At 43.5% G+C, this 17,520-nt stretch overlaps 1 protein-coding gene across 2 annotated transcripts in view; it reads right to left on the bottom strand.

Moving 5' to 3' along the window:
* Positions 1-17,520, bottom strand: part of KIF16B (kinesin family member 16B) — a 254,449-nt gene that overhangs the window by 192,765 nt on the left and 44,164 nt on the right. For both annotated transcript variants that reach the window (XM_040981816.1, XM_040981817.1), the window contains exons 11-12: positions 15,653-15,718; positions 12,475-12,534 (exon numbers count right to left, since the gene is read on the bottom strand). In XM_040981816.1, coding sequence (XP_040837750.1) covers positions 12,475-12,534; positions 15,653-15,718 — 126 coding nt within the window. The remainder of the gene's footprint in view (positions 1-12,474; positions 12,535-15,652; positions 15,719-17,520) is intronic.

Raw genomic sequence — 17,520 nt, 5'->3', positions numbered from 1 at the left:
CAATAATAATAACAATAAATGTAGAAAAAACTCATTAATCACCCAGTTGGTGCAGTTCAAATAAAAATAGGAAACAACATAGACTGAAGACAAATGTCTCCTGTTTGTGAATGGCCTGGGCTTTGCCTTGCTTCCCTGGCCCAGCCCACACAGACAGCTGCCAGGGACAGAGCATGTCTGGATCAGATCACAAAGTTTGGGCAGACATGCAAGAGAAATGCAAGGTGGGGCCAAACCCTAACCTGCATGGCAGCCACAGCAGGATTCCCTATGACTACATTCGCCCAACAAAACGGGCTGCAGAATACTGCTAAAAAGAACTACATGCTATCTACAGTCTCAGAACAGCAAAGAACAAAGGCAGCCTAAACATAGCGTGGAGGTATCCTAGAGACAGCATGCTGTGAAAGAAGTCAGACACTAAGACAGAGTACACTGCCTGAGTCCATCTGAACAAAGCCCAGGAAGAGGTAAGAGCAGTTATGTTTGGGTAAGGGGGACATAAGGGAAAGCACTAGGAAGGGATAATGGGGATCCTCTGGGAATCCAGAAATGCCCTCCATCTGGATCCAGGGCAAGACCTGGATCAGTGTAAACAGATGCAATCACTCAAGAACCTCACTTACGTATTCAGAGGCTGCATATGTTAAACCTCCATTTTAGCACATGCTGTCCTAACATTAAAGGACCATTCAGTTGAAATTTCCTTCTCCCAAGGTGTCACCTACTATTTTCAAATACTTAAATGACTATACAGTTTTGGGGGCTGCAAAATACTGCAAGAAGCTACATGAGTCATTTTATCCACAAGCCAATGCTCAGTCACTAAATTCATCTAGATGTGTTTTAAGGGATGATCTTGCCCACGCTTTAGGGTAATGATTCCCAATGTGTGTGAAGCCCAGAGGGTACCTGTTTTAAAACTGGGATTCTAGAGGCACCACTCCTAACAATTCTCCTTCCATGTATGCATGGTATGTTTTGTAAAATTCCCCAGAGTAGCTCTGATTGGAAGTTTCTGCCAGTAGAAAAGCCAACTTGTAATGACATAGAGAAAAAGTGATGGGTATGGTGTGAATGAGAAACCAGGCTGAGTGACTTCAAGCAAATTCTGTTGCTTCATTTCAGTCAGAGATGCTAAAAATTCCAGTGCAGTATCATTTTACTTTAATGGCAAGGACAAGAACAGCTTAAACATAATGCATTCATAGGTAGTCTGTTGGGCCTCGAAGAAAATGGCCATCTTCAGTAATGTCTGTTTTGTTAGATTCTTTCAAAGAGAAATAAACAGGAGTGGGAACAGACTCTTCTCATGTACACACACTTGCTTAAGAAGGCTGCTTTTAGAAGGCAAAGCTGATGCTATAAAATACTAGATTTACTCTATCTACAGTTATCTCCCTCCTTGCCAAGTGTCAGGAAATCCTGGTAATAAATATCCACATGCAACCTAGCTCTGTATTTCTTTTTCTTCACTTGATGCCCACTTGCTAATTATCTTGGCTTACAGATACATACTTTTTGAAACCATCACTTGTGCTAACAGACTTGGAGCTCTGCTGCCAGGAGTTCAGAGAATTTGCTGTCATCCTTAAATAATGCAAAGGTAAAATCAACCACGGTGCTTAGAAAAAGCAATCTCTTAAAACCTGCTGTTGTGATGCTGATGGGGAACAAGGCCAGACAACCACTCACAGTAACTGTTGCTAGGGAGGCTGGGTTAGGAAACAACAAGCCCAAGAGGTCAACTGGAAATCAAGCAAGCCAAATTCAAAACTACACATGAGAGGCTGGAAAAGAGAACATGCCCACATGCAGAGCTCATTTTTATATCATGTAATCAGTCTAGAGGAGAAACGGAATTCATTGTCTGACACCTCTCCATTCTCATACTAGAAAAGGAGTTGTCTCTGTTAGGGAATGCTCACACCATGATACAGATATGGAACAGGTCCAGTTATACAATCCTCCAGCTGCATATGGGACTTCTGGGTCATAGGGAAATTTCTGAAAGCATTTTCCATTAAGGAATACAAGAATGCTCCCAGGCATCTGTGTCTTCCATTTGCCCTGAGTAGGTTGCATATTACAGTTGGTGACCAGATTTTGTGTTTGTTGTGGAAATACACAGTCATTGAAACACACCTGTTCCTCCCTCCCAGTGCATAGCAGTTAGGATGAATGGGCTGTACCCACCCCAGCTCCAAAGGCAGAACTCTGAATAATCTCGAAACATTTGAGACAAACCGGTTCTCTTATGACTGGTTTAGATAAGTCAGGTCCCAGCCAGCATAATATATCCTTGCCCTCAAGGTTGGTCCAAAAATTCTCCAATTTAGGCAAAACTCAGGATTACACTGGAGACTCAGAAACTTGGAATCAAATCTGGCTCCTGTGGAGGACAGAGATTCAGCTGGGCCTGCAGTTCTCACACGGGCATTCTGCAGTCAGCCTGAAAAGGAAACAGAACCTAAAGCCTTCTAAGGGATCCAGGACCCTGGTCAAACAAAGCCTACATCCAACCCTAACACCACTCTTGAGCATCAGTAAACCCTTGCTCCATTTTAAGCTGGTTTGGAATTATGCTTGCTTTCAGTTGAAGGCATATATGTTATATCTTCTAACTGGCTTCATCTTCTATTAAGAAATGCCCATGTTAATTAGTCCCCTTTTGCCCCCTACCCAAATGAGAATACAGGCATCATCAGCCATCCACTTTGACATCAGAGAGGCTATGGTCAGGGAAAACAAAAATAGTAACAACAAATGGATGCCATAACTGTAATGCATACAATACAGACCCTGTGCCAGATGGCATTCTCAACACATTGTCTACACTCATTTCTTACCATATAAATGGTTAGGCAGTGTTACCATCTGCATCTCACAAAGGGCCTGCGAGACAGAAGGGTGAAGGTCAAGGTGGCCAGAATCAAAGTACATGACGGACCTAGAATAACGCACAGAGAAGACCACCAGTCCAGACAGGCTGCCCACCTCTCCTCACGCTCAGGCTCACTGTTACTCTACACCACTAACTTCCCTCCAAACTCACAACTCTTAGAAATCACCCAAGGTGAATTAAATACATTTCTGGGTGACATAAACAATAAACTCTTCTGTCACATGAAATGGCTGATATTTAAGCTTTTTTGGTCAACTAAACCATGTCTGTACAACTTAAATTTAGCACCCACTGAGTACACGTATACATAAAGCCCACCTGAATATGACCAGGTAATATTTTCTCCCTGACTGTGGCAATAAATACGCCACAAGAGCCCATCAGCATGCATGCCTCACTGCAAAAATGAGAAGGAAAATCCCATATGTGTTCCAAATAATTTACTGTGAGATACTAACACTGAACAAGGTGCATTTGACTTATTTCTGGGCCTTTTGCTCCAGAAATATTATTTAAAAGTATGAACCACCATATACTTGAAATAGCTTTATTCACAGGCACTTCCTGCAAGATGAGAACTGCCATGAGAAAGATGGTAGGCTTGGCATCATCTACAACAGTGGGGCTGACAATGCTGTGAATAGTTCGGCTGGGCCTCTGACCCTGCCAAGTGCTAGAGCACTGACGGCCATCTTCCCAATTCATTATCAAATCCCAGTTCAGGGAACAATGAACTTTATTACTTTGCCTTTTGTCTTAAGAAAAAATAAAAAGTTATGAGAGCAGAAGAACACACAGTTTGATGGAAATTAACAGCCAGGATCTAACTTTAATGAGAGGCTGACAAATTAACAAGTGCACGCTAGATAAAGTGCAGCAACATCTTTTTTACTCATTTTAAGATCAAGGGAGAGCCACTGAGTTCCTTTGTATGCCCTAAGAAAGACACGGAGCTCTGCTAATGGGGGTCTGTTCGGTGACTCTTATGCAGATGGACATAAAGTTATCCACTCCAGTCTTCAGATTAAAGCAGGGAGAAAAATAACTCCTCATAGTACTTCTCAAGTCATCTTTACTTCAAACCACCCCTACTCATTTCCCAAATTGCCCCTCCTTTCAAGATAAGACCACTTTAAAGAATTGATAGAAAATGGAATTAATAGACAAGTTTATTTTGGTACAAAATTTCTTTAAAATCAGCGTGCAGGTTATTTTAGGATACACATTTTCCATGAGTTGTCTGAGGATTTTAGAAGTTTTTGCACTGACATAAACATATCTTTCATCTGCTTTTTCCATGAATTTATGAAGTTCCCTTGTATTCTTCCATAGATAAGGAACACACATTCAGATATTCACAGATAAACACAGAGTTGCAAGCCATAGGGGCAGGTGGGGAAGGTAATGAGGCAAGGAGACTAGAAATAGACAATGGTTATTGTGGATTTTTTTTTTTTTTTTTTTTGCAAAAATGGCAGAAGCATTGCTTTCCTGTGCCTCTGCATAACCTTCTGAAGCTACCTCTTGTTTTGGTGTCATATGACTAGTTGTAGCCATTAAGACATTAACCAATGAGATGCAAGTGAAAGCCTGGAAATGCCTGGATATTTACCTTCCTGCCTGGTGCTGTTGGGACACTAAATCCACTATTTAAAGATCTAACACGATGGGGAACAGGAGATGCACGTACAGATTGTCCCCAGCTGACACAGCCAACCACCAGCCTGGGACCGAAGTCCTCTTGGAGCACAAGGCACAAGGGAGAGCCGCAGAAATCCACTGAGCCAGCCTGGGTCCCAAAGCCATGGGTGACGATACCAACACGTTTAAGTCACTAGATATTAGGGTAGCTTCTTATGCAGTCAAGCAAACAGCTGTCTCCCCCTGCTTTGTTTTTAGGTTTTACTCAAAGACCAGAGGATGCAGTGCCTTGGATGGCAGGATCCAGAGGCCCACGGGAAACATCTTCCCCAAATCTATCCTGCCAACAGCCTAATTAATAGGGTTGCTTCTGATTATAACACCTGTCTTCTCAACAAAATGCAAAACTGCACATAGCCAGGGGAAAAAAAAAACCTTTATGACTGAGCTGCCCTATCTTCCAGAGACAAAGTTCAGCTGACTGACTCTATCATAAAACAGAAATAAGTTGGTTGACAGCACGTCTCACCATGAAATTTAAACTCTGAAAACTTTAAACCAGGAAAGGAATCCAATTTCATTTTAGTAGAATTCTTGTGACTCAGAACTTCCTACAAGCATGAAAAATCCCCTCCCATCAAATGCCCCATGGGTCCCTGCCATGGGCTTATTTCCCCACCTCTTGTCATCAGCAGAGGAGGCAAAGCAAGGCACTGGCACATCTCCAGCTAAGACACTTGCCCTGGGATCCCATCACCACATGAGTTCAGATACTCTAGCCTCCAAGCTCAGCTCAATAAACACTAACTGTTTTCTATGTAGAATTTTCAAGATCTCAAAGAGTTCAAGGAGAAATGGAATTAAGACACAATGCAAATTGGGTGAGGGTAAACGGAAACCCTTTGTAATACTACCTCACAATTATTCTCTTGTAAATTTAAGATTATCCTGAAATAAAATGCTGAAAAAAAATGCAAATTTTCCATGAACTTTCTCAAGATTCCCCCACCCCCAACACACACAGGTTGAGAATTTCTTCAGAATATCTGAAACCCTGAAACCTGAGTGCTTCAGGTTTCAGGATTTTTCAGATCTTTGGGTATTGACATTAACAGGATAAAATCTTAGGGATGAGACTCCAATCTAAACACAAAATTTAGGGCCCTCATTGCGGCACAGTGCCTTTATACCGCCCATATCCAGGCATCCAATATCCCATACCAGATTTCACTCTCTCCTTCTATCTGCTGCTCTGCTTTTCAAAGCTTAAAGAAAACAAAAAAGCACACACACAAAAAAATTCACTTATGTTTCATATATACCTCATACACATAGAATTAATGGTCACTTGAAAAAATATTGTTAATGTACCAGCATTTTGTCTGTGACCTGTGACCTGTCACATGAAGTGAGGTGTAAAATTTTTCTCCTGTGGTATCACATCAACACTCAACATTTTTTCCAGTTTTGGGGCACTGCAGATATGTTCAACTTGTAAATTCCACACAAAATCTGAACAACCAACTTGCATTCAACCCACGCTTGACTGAGGTTCAGTCCTTCTGGGAAAGCCTCCTGTGTAACAGAGGCTGACCTGGCCAGCCTGCTTTCTTCCTGCTCACCCGGGGCCATGCCATAATTGGAAGCCCTGTTGTGCAGGGCAGTGAAAACACAAAATCCAGGCAGATACTGGAGTAATGTAATAACACGTTTCCGATAAGGATGAGCCCCTATTTGCTGAAAAACAAGAGGGCAAGCCAATGCTGGTGGGATTTGATCTGAGCGTGAGCTTGGGGCCGGCTGCACCACTTTGCAGCTCTGCTCTGGCCAGGCGCTCCCAGAGGCGGTCCTCCCTTCTGCCACACCATCTGTCAAGATGGGAGCCAGCCTGATGCTGCAGTCCAACTGCGTGTGATTTATTCTGAAGCTCAGAGCTCAAGGAGTTATTTGGAAGTCAGATAACAAACCTTGAGCATTTTTCTGCAATCATTTATAAATGCTGGAACAGAGAACCCAAAATGTGTACAAGGCAGATAAACCACAAATGGGCATAACCACCAAGGTCGGGGGTGGAAGGGAGAGGTGGGAAGAGTGAAAAAGAACTGGTGGGGGGAATGATTCTTACAAAATCGCTTGAACACAATCACCACCAATAAAACACACAGGACTTAGGAAAGCCAAAGGGCTGCAGAGGAGTACAAGGGACCACTCTTTAAGCCACTCCAAGTATCACATTGCGGCTATGCAAAAGGGAAATCATTGAAACTGCCCCCTACCCCAAATCCAAGACTTGATGGAAGCTGCTCTGTCCCAATATCAACTCAAATCCTGGGAAAGTTACAGTAGCATATGACAAACTTCACCCAGGATGAAAATCGCACTGGGCTAGGAGGACAGACCCCATATCAGGTCCTGAGGAGCTGGTAGTGCAGGCAGGAGAGTGGGCGTACAACTGTCTATCAGACAAGGTCTCATCACACAACCAAAAACTACTTCAATATTGGAATCCAAGGTACCTTAATAGAGAGAATCAGCTGCTTGGCTCGAAGAAGAACTGAAATGCCACTGGTGACAATGACGCCACTCACAAACTAAACAGCAAGAAATTAGCCTTTCCACCCCACCCAGCAGACAAAAGGGGCAAAAAGAGGAACGGGCATCTGTGGAGGCTAGAGCCATGTCACCAGGGAGAATTGCAGCCAGGCTGCGTGAGTCCTCACTCGCAGAAGCAGGAACCACAGAGGAGAAGCACCCGTACCTGGAGATGTCTGGACGTACCTCCATGACAGGTCTGGCTTCTCTTCAGTCTCCTGACAAGGACACCCCAGGCCCCCACTGACACAGCAGCATAGAAGGGAAGGAGCAGATCTAAAGACAAATCACCTAAGTTTGTTCCTGTTCTCCTCTGAGTCAGCACACCCACATCTGCAGGTATGGGAACACCTGCTACGGACTGACTCAGGAGGTCTGCCAGAGAGGTGAAGAGCCCCCATTTCAAACCAGCTCCTGGGCAGTGCTAATGTTGCTGGTCTGGGAGTGCTCTATCCTCCCCAACACAAGCACACTTGAAACTGCAGGGAACCCAAAGCATCCAAGTGAAGGGCAGGGCTCTTAGCCAAAGGAACTCAGCCATCCTCCTGCCACAAGTCACAAAAAGCAGCCATGCACAAGCCTTGCAAACACACACAGGTGCTGCCAGCACAACCCTACAGGTCACCTTTTCCTCTAGGTCATGAAATCTATATGGTCCAAGGTTGTATTAGGCTGAACTGTGCCCAACCCTGCCAAAATTCTTATGTTAAGTGTATGACCTGTACTCAGGTTCAAATTAATTAACTACAGTGATTAGAATGAGGCCATTAGGGTGGCCAGGATCCAATCTGACTGTTGTACCCTTGTCAGAAGAGGTAATGGGGACACACACAGAGAACATCAGGAGTGCAGACACATGGAGAAAAGGCCCAGTGAGGACCCAGAAAGTAGACAGGTCTCCCTGCAAGCTAACGAGAAACCAACTTGCCAAGATCTTGATCTTGGACCACCAGTGCAAGGACATTTCTGCAGTTTAAACCATCCACTCTGTGGTGTCCTGTTCTGGCAGCTTCAGCATATTCATACGAACGTCATTTTTTGTTTATTTCCCTGTAAGTTTCAACAGCACATCTGCGTGTGACATGAAGAGCTTTAGCAGTCAATTAACACAATAAGAAAGACAGGCTGGACCAGATCCTGTTCCTACTGTTCTGAGCACATCATATGCAATGGCGGAGAGAAGGAGAAGGCAGGATCCCCTACCTAAGATACTGACAGACACTGTGACCCAAGTAAAAGCAATCTACATAAGCACAAGGGAAAACAAAACCATCCTAACTAGGGAGTGGGAAGAGAAGGGGTGACCTTCAGAGGGCTTCAATGGGGACCCTGTTAGAGGCAAAGAGAGGGGGAAGCTTCTATAGTGTCCAGGAGACTCAAGCAAAGATCAAGAGACACCAAGAAACCCAATGCCCAGTGCAGGTGGGAACCAGCAAGGCACCAGGTGTCAGTGTGGTATGGTCACACAGCGCCATACCACAGAACTGTGACACAGCAGGAACACCTAGAGACCAAGCAAGAGGGGATGGACTCTGGAAAATGATTACAGCAGAACAAAGGGCAACAGAGTGCAGACTGAGATTACAGAGCCCCTGTCCACTTTCAAAGGAACTCAGGACCTTCACTGTGGGCAAGCGAGTGCCAGGATGGTTCTCGGTTTACTTAGCCTGTGCGAGGGACAGTGGGAAGAAGGCTTTGGTGCATGTCTAGAGACTCGAGATCCTCCTTGGTTTTGGCGAAAGCCTTGAGCTCCTTCTCCTGTTTCAATGGCACCTTGAGACCCCTGCGGACCCATGCAGTTGGCAAGAAGCCCAAGGCGCTCCAGGTATTTCCCTTCCCCTCAACATTTTCTGATAATTTGGGTACTTTCCAGTACCTTGGTTGCCGCTTCCCCCTCCCTACCCCAGCCCATATCCATCTTGTGGTAAACTTGTGATAGTCTTGTAATAAACAACTCCAGGTTGCAGGTAAGTTACATAAGTGGTGGTGGGCTACACAATGACACCTGGCAAAGTATGTGGCAGTTGTACTGAATGGCTAGGCTTATAATATGTAATAGATGCTTACATTCAATATCAATATTATTGCTACGCTGAGGCTTGTTCCCGTGGACCATTCCTATAAAAAGTCTATGCTTGGTTATCAATAAATGGACAAGTTCATCATAACTGTCTCCAGAAAGTCTCTACTGACAATGCCATCACTGCATCACGTTATCTGAATGGGTGGTCATGGCCCCCTTCAACATCTCTTACCCTGTGACTTTTGACACGAAAGGGAGGTTGCCAGCTGCAATGATTTCCAAACCGAGATCCGGAGCCAATGACAGCTACAGAAGAGTGTCCCAACCCAGTGAGTCACAAAGGGAAATGCAGCTCAAAGCCTTGGGTTGCAGGCTCTAACTCCAAGATGCTTCTATCCCAGGGCCTTTTGTCAGAGCAGAAACCCAGCTATCCCTCCATTCTTTGCTCTTCCCAAACCCCCAGCTCATTCAACAGGCTTGTGGACCTCTCATCTGGGGACAGGAAAGCCAAAGGTTAAATACAGACAAAGCGAACAAGGTTATTCCTTGCTTCTCGGCATCCAAGAGCCTGAGCTGGTGATGTACAGGGAGACTCCAGGGCCTTTTGAGAGTTGTTATGACTTTAAGGAACCTTCATATAATACACCAAGTGTCGACTCCTTATCCCTGCCCAAAGGGAGCTGCCCCTAGCTTCTTACAATTGCCTCCTATCATACAGCTGATGCACTGGTCTCATGTCTCCTAACAGAAAACTGGCAAGGAAAGTAGTATCGTGGCTGCTATGTTGGGTAGATTCTAAGCAGCATTACTGGGACAATTTCCTGACTGAGAGGACAGACAATAGAAATACAGGAAAGGATCACACACACACCGTGCCAGTGCACACACATCAGATAATAGGCAATTTCCCAAGAATGTTTTCCAAGAAAGCACTGGAGTAAGCCCTCTTCTTCACCTGAGCCTACAGGCATCGTCTTCCAGTAGATGAAGACAGCCCTTAAAATATCAAACCTGAGCAGGGAACAATGGTAGATCAAAAGCACAGTGAGGAGATATAAAACGGGCTGGCAGGGATGACAGATGGGAACAATGAGAAATCATGCTTGCCTTTTTCATAACCAGGAACACTTAGCACGTCTCACATATTTCCTAGTTGAAGATAGGAATTAATCAGGTTTACTGGAAGACATGGGATTAGGATTGGAGGAGGGTTTTTTGGCTTCAGAGCTCAAAATCACCGTATGAGAGAAAACACAAGGGCAAGCTTGGGGGTTTTGGCATCGTGAACATTTTTAGAGAGAGAGAGCACAGAATAAGAGACAACTCTTTGTGTTGACTGCTGCATTGCTGCTATACTAACAGGCGCATGTGTACTCACGGTAGCAGTCCTGAGCCAAGTAGCATGGAAGGGCCAGCAACCTCAGGGGCTCTGAGAGCAGATGCAGCTCAATAAGATATCCACACCTCTCATGGCACTTATCCCCCACCGGATGTTCTAAACAGCAAGTAAAGCTTTCTTGTACCAAAATCTCAACAATGGAAATGCTGCCAGGGTGCGATACCTCAAGGTAATGCATTATCCTGCTAATAGGCAGGAGAGAGAGGAAAGCCTGAAGGTAGAGGCACGCGTTTGGTACAGTGTCTTCAGCAGCTAGCAGGACCAGGTCCAGCAACACCACATCCCCTCCTCCTGGCCTTCAGCTAGAACTTCAGCACAGAGCAGGCCAAGCTGCCTAAAGGGTACAAGGACAATGTTATATAACACCACTCTGATCCAGTCCCCTGAGACAGCTGACAGATGCACGACTCCATGGCTAATCTGGGCTTCCAAAAGAAACTTCTGTTGAAACAATGATTGGATGTGCCATTTTTGTATGACAGGGATCGAGTCAAAGTCCCACCAAGACATATGGCTAAACTTCACCTATCTGGGCCTGACACAGTAGCCTAGTGGCTAAAGTCCTGGCCTTGCATGCACCGGGATCTCATATGGGCATGGGTTTGTATCCTAGCTGCTCCACTTCCCTTCTAGTTCCCTACGTATAGCCTGGGAAAGCAGTAAAGCATGGCCCAAAGTCTTGGGACCCTGCACCCATGTGGGAGACCCAAAAGAGTCTCCTGGCTGCTGGCTTTGTGATCAGCTCAGCTCCAGCCATTGCAGCCACTTGGAGAGTGAACCAGCAGATAGAAGATCTTTTTCTATCTCCTTCTTTCTGTAAATGTGACTTTCAATTAAAATAAATTCTTTTTTTTTTTTTTATTGGAAAGGTGGATATACAGAGAGGAGAGACAGAGAGGAAGATCTTCCATCCGATGATTCACTCCCCAAGCGAGCACAACGGCCGATGCTATGCCAATCCGAAGCCAGGAGCCTCTTCCGGGTCTCCCACGCGGGTGCAGGGTCCCAAAGCTTTGGGCCGTCCTCCACTGCTTTCCCGGGCCACAGGCAGGGAGCTGGAAGGGAAGCAGGGCTGCTGGGATAGAACCAGCGCCCATATGGGATCCTGGGCGTGCAAGGCGAGGACCTTAACCACTGCGCCACCATGCCGGGCCCAATTAAGTCTTTTTAAAAAAAACTCATTTATCTGCTCACCCACATTAGAAGGAGATTTTAATTCTTTGGGGAAAGCTTTATCTCAACAGACCTTAAAGATCAACCTCAAATGCAGCTGCCTCTGAACTGTCTTCTTTCAGGCATAAAGCAGACATCAGCAAAGCACACAATTCAAACCTGAAATTCAACCTGCTACGGCTGATCCATAGATAGGAGTTTGCTACCAAAGTAAGAGACATGTATGTTGAAGCACTGGTATGAGAAACAAAGGCCATTCCTGACATCATTCCCTGGGAGGTTTGATGGACAGGCCTTCACAGCCCAGCCCTGCGATGCAAGGGAGAAAAATGCAATAGGAGACTACCAGTTCAGTGATGGCTAAAACTTAGCCAGGCCATCCATGCAAGTATATAATTTTTCCATCAAATGTACCTTTTTTTTTTATTGACTTAAAAAAAAAGCAGAAAGACAAAATGAATGACCTTGAATTTGAAACAGCGTTGAAAGATGTGCCAAGCCCAACTAGAAAAACCTCAATGAATGAAAGTACTCGTCTCCAATGTTAGCACACCCCATGTCTGTCACAACACTCAGCTGTGATGCCCACTAACCTCCCTTCCCACTTCTCCAGAAGCGAATCAGAATCCCCACCCACACAACTCACCAGTCCATGTCACTGATCTTGCCTTAAAACACACACACTCGCCCACCTTTTAAGCAAGCATAGAAAGGCTAAGACACCTTTCAGAAAGGCCTTACTTTCAAAATATTTTGAGTTTCGTTCCATTTGTTTGTCCACTCCTTGGTCAACTCTTGAACCTACAAAAAAAAAAAAAAAAAAAAGCAAAAACACATCTGTGATTGCTCCACAAAAATAAATAAATAAATAGATAAATAAATAAGATATTCTTTTGGCAAAGTTCTAAATTCCTAAAGCTTATGAAAGAATGCACTAATTTTTTAAGTGGATTCCAATCTATACCCCTGAAAATTCCATCATGAAGTATGAAACATCTGATTTTCTCTTACAAATGGTATTATGGCAAAAAAACAAAAAACAAAAAACAGAAATCTGTTAAAGCTGCCTAGAATCTCACAACAGTCTTTTCATGGAGGCACTTGAAATAAAGCTGCCTTCTTGGATTATTAACCAAAATCACAAGTTCAAAATGACAACAGTCTATTAAATGGGTCAGATTTCCTGACTAGCTTCAGGTCCTAAGAAACCATGATTTACTTTCCTTTCTAATTAGATGTGGTGATGAAATCACCTTGGATGCTCCAGTTTTCTTTTAGGAGAGAGTCTGTTTTTGTAGCTAATTAGTAGGGTTCATAAATCTCATTCTATCTTTTTTTAAAAGGGCAGAACTTTAATTGACTCTTTCAGTAAGAGCAAAAATGTTTTGATAAGAATCAGCTTCTTCCAATCACCCATAACTTAGAGAAGGAAACATCCCCAATTGTTCAACTCAATATCGTTGGAAATTAGTTCTCAAAGGTAACAGAAATATTCTTCTAGCTACTTAAAATGATGATCCTAGACAAAAAGCCATTGAAAAGCAAAAAGTGATACCTGAATTGAGAGGCAGGAAAAAAAAATAGAAATGAAAATTACATCCTATGGAAAGGAAAACACCTAGGGCTAAAAGGATGGCAACCTGAGTGAGCAGAGCATGCATCCTTTCACAGTCTTTTCCTTGCAGTGTTATCACTCCAGCTGCAGCCTCACCTCCCTCACCACCACCCATAGCTGTCATCTTCCACTTATACCACTCTTCTTCCCATAAGTAAGTCACACTCTTTCACAAGGCCAACAAAGAATGCCTGGGGCACATTTGCTTGCACGCCCATGCTAAGAGGAAGCCACTGGCATGAAGTGTAATGAAGGGAAAGGGCTCTGGTGCCAGCACACTTGATGAAGGGAGACAGCTAATGACCTCAGTGGAGACACTGGAGAGATGGGTCATCCGAGGAAAGCCAACCATGCCTACCTGTCCACAGTCAGCTCCTCAGAGCCTTCAGTTCACTGCCAGTTGGCTTCAGGCAAGAAAGAGTGGGGTTCTAAATCAATACTATTTTTAAAAATGTCTTCTTTTACTGTTATTAGTGTCAAATCTACCACCCTCTTAGTGAAAAAAAAAAAAAAAAACAAAAAACAAGAGAAATTGGACTAAAAGAGCCTTTCTGTCTTTTATGGTGTTTTAACATTGTCCTGATGTATCTGAAACTCCAACCCCACAGACTTAAATAATGGCAGTAACAGTCCCATGGCTATCTGTACTTTGGTTTTCAAAGAACTTTTAAAATGAAAGCATTCTTTTGTCTTCCTTTCCTACAAAAGAGTAAACTCTGGCATACTGAATTTCCCCACTTGTACTACGCAGTCATGATTACCAATTTATCTGAGAACACAAAACATTCAACAGTGAACAACTGTGCAGTATACCAAGAGATATGTTCTCCCTGAAGACCTGGGAGCCAATCAATCTTTGTGAAATTCCATCACATTGCCCAAGGATTAAATATGCATGCCTTGTATGCATGACTTGGGTTTACTTCTATTTATTAGAGCTACATCTTGGATTTTATATTCACTTATAAATCCAAAGCATGTCTACAAATACATAAATGTGCCTCAAATTTATTATACCATTGTATTTGAATCCCATTCATTTAAAGCATTAACGGAGAATACAAACATGAGACAATATGATCAGGTAATAATATTTATGGCCAAGTGGATGCCAACAATTTCAAAAATTCAGTGAAAAACCAGAAGGAAACATAGAAAATGTGATGAACAAGATCAGCAGCCATTTCTGCCCCAGCATGTACAATGCATTCAAATTAAAATGTTTATTAGTTTCTATTAACTTGGTAGGTATTCATGAAAACTATTACAAGAAACAATTTAAGACCATATCCAGACATTTCACAGCACTCAAAATTAGAATTTGAAGCACTAAAATACAAAATTTCATGATGAAAATAGAGATGAAGAAACTAATGCTTCTCCTAATGCTTTTATCAGTATATTAATCAGCCTAATTATCTGGAGAAGTGTCAACAGGTCCATAACTACAACCCAATTTATATCTGCATATTGTGTATTCTTGAAAGAGCTTTTACCAACAGAATCCAATTTTCTTTTTCAATCTCTTTTAACTGTTCAGCACCATGAACAAAATCCACTCCAAAAACTATTTTGCTTTCTTTTTTAAAAAATGAAACACTAGTAGAGAACCAGGTCAGCAGTGGCATGGCTTTCGCACAGCACCAACGTAGCCACTGACCTCGGTCCATCACAGCTTAGAGCCATTCCCTGCCACTTGTCCCTGCCTCAACTCATATCCAGCTTCAGCAAAATTCAGCGTCCATCTAGAATACCCAGAGGTCCTCCCCCCAAGTGCTGGACATCTCCCCAGAAATACAGAGATGACTAACAGCTAAGCTGTGGTGGCTGTTAAGCTTGGGCAATCACAGCTGTTTCACAAATGCTGAACTTGGCCCCACTCAACATGAACTCCTGGATGCCCTGACGGCCCCAGCAGCCTCACTGCTTTGTCAAGACAGCCTGCCTGTGAATTCAATCACAGTGAACATCATGGACCAGCCAAATCCCATCTGCTAACTCACTACGAGAAACCTTCGAGAAGTTCTTTGGAAATGTGTACTGTGGAAAAAACTATGCACTGATTGCAAAAAAAAAATTGGACACCAAATTTTCTATGTACTTGTAGGGTATACCTTCTACACACACACACAAAACTCAAGTGTTGTATTTCTTTAAAAAAACCATCACAGGAAGGGGAATAAGGAGGTTAAATGTAATGAAGAAAACGAATGTCAAGTGGTGGGTAACAAAAAACAAGTAGTTTAAAAAAATAAATGGTAAAAGCTACGGCCATAAAAAGCAACAGTTCAAAGCACCACTTACTCTTGCTTCATTCTGCTGAAGTTTTTCCTCCATACTTAGAGCTGTGGGGGAGTCCAGCAGAGCAATCTAGAATTCAAGTCATAACAGAGATCAGCAATTAGCAAACAACAACAATCTAGAGCTAAAATTGTTTCCCTAAATAAACCCCCAGAAATTTCCATAAAAACCTTTAGAAAAGTAATGCCCCACATCCCCGCAGAAAGCATCACTTATCACAGGGGTTTATGAGACTCCTAGAATATTCATCCTGGTAAACCTACATTTGCAACGCTAATCAGCAATGTGAGGACTCTTTTTTTACCCAAATCAAACAATCTAAATCCCTAGCTCTTAAGAACCCATCCCACTGAGCATGTGTTCAGAACACAAGTCCAAGGCAACATGCCTATGTCCTCACCAAGCCCAGATTGGTTGAGGTCCACCAACACTAAAACACAGAAGCTCATTTCACTGCAACTGGCACTGCAGGTCTGAGCATCTCCTCCTCCATGGAGGAACGTGACAGGAGGATGGTTAGCATGAAAAGCGTTCAGCAATGGGACGGACAAGCACCCCGGATGGAGGGCAACCCGAGTGAGGGGGGTGCGAGCACACAGCAGCCTCAGCCCTGGCCTATGGGACACAGCACTCCCTACCCTGTCTGACTTTTCTCACTGCCTGCAGTGGTCTTGAGAAGACAGTGGCAGGGAGGCTGCCCCCACTCCATCCACACAATGATTAGTCTTTTCCAGTGGACCACAAAAACCTGGAGTAACTTCGGTCACAAGCAAGCATGGCTGCATGGTTTTAAGTTCAGTTTACATACTGAAAATTGCCTTGTTCACTCAACAATACAACTTCTAAAAAATTCAGTAGGGCCTGGCGCAGTGGCCTAGCAGCTAAAGTCCTCGCCTTGAATACAACAGGATCCCATAGGGGCACCACTTCTAATCCCGGTAACCCCACTTCCCATCCAACTCCCTGCTTGTGGCCTGCGTGGGAGACCCAGAGGGAGCTCTTTTAAAAAAGTTTCAGTAAAAATAATTCTGCTTCAGTCTTCATCATTTTGGTTCCACTGTACAGTATTTCATTGTATATATTCTGTCATTTATGTTAGCACTCCCCAATAAATATAAACCTAACATTTTTCCCTAATCTTTTTCTTTACCAGCAATCCTATAGTGACCATCCGGCTACAGGATACCAGATTGTATCACTAGAATACAGAAGGGGAACTAACAAGGCATATACATGTAGTTGGGTTTTTGGGTTTTTATTATTATCATTATTATTACTAACTAGTCCTCTATAGAGGCTGCAAATGTTTTCTCATTAGTATTTATTTTTCAATTTCTATTTGAACTTAAAACACCCAAAAAGGGCTCTGTTTTTGCTCGGCTAAATAACTCCCCTTCCCACACACGGGAAGCATTGCCTCGCAAGGCGGAACATACATGCAGATATTTTTAAGCACGATGAACAATTCCTGCTGTCCGCCATCTTGTGGGGAAGAACTGTCATGTGTATTTCAGGATACAACAAATTCAGGGAGGGTTTGTCCCCTGGCAGCAATTTCATAGATCAAACCATTTAAGGGATGTCAAGTGTTTCAAGTGTCTTCTACTCCCACATAGCAGACACTCCTCTGGAGATAGCACTTGCATGTTTAAAAAGAGAAGAAGCATTTCTTTTCATGACCCACTTGAGACATCCATTCTCCGGTTAAGAGAATGGGAAGAAACGTACTTGTATCTGTATTGTATTTCTGCCTCCAGTCTAACTTCAGCCTTTTAAAAAGTGATTCTTGATCCTCCTTCAAGGGTGGCCTTTCTTCACAGCGGGATCTAAGCCTTCTGGAACTTAACACGCTCCATTCATCCACAGAACAT

Source organism: Ochotona curzoniae, unplaced genomic scaffold (assembly GCF_017591425.1).
Source record: "Ochotona curzoniae isolate NIBS_2020 unplaced genomic scaffold, NIBS_Ocur_1.0 contig_3520, whole genome shotgun sequence".
Taxonomy (NCBI): Eukaryota; Metazoa; Chordata; class Mammalia; order Lagomorpha; family Ochotonidae; genus Ochotona; species Ochotona curzoniae.
Note: the sequence above shows the minus strand (reverse complement) of the source record. Positions and strands in the feature narration are given on the sequence as shown.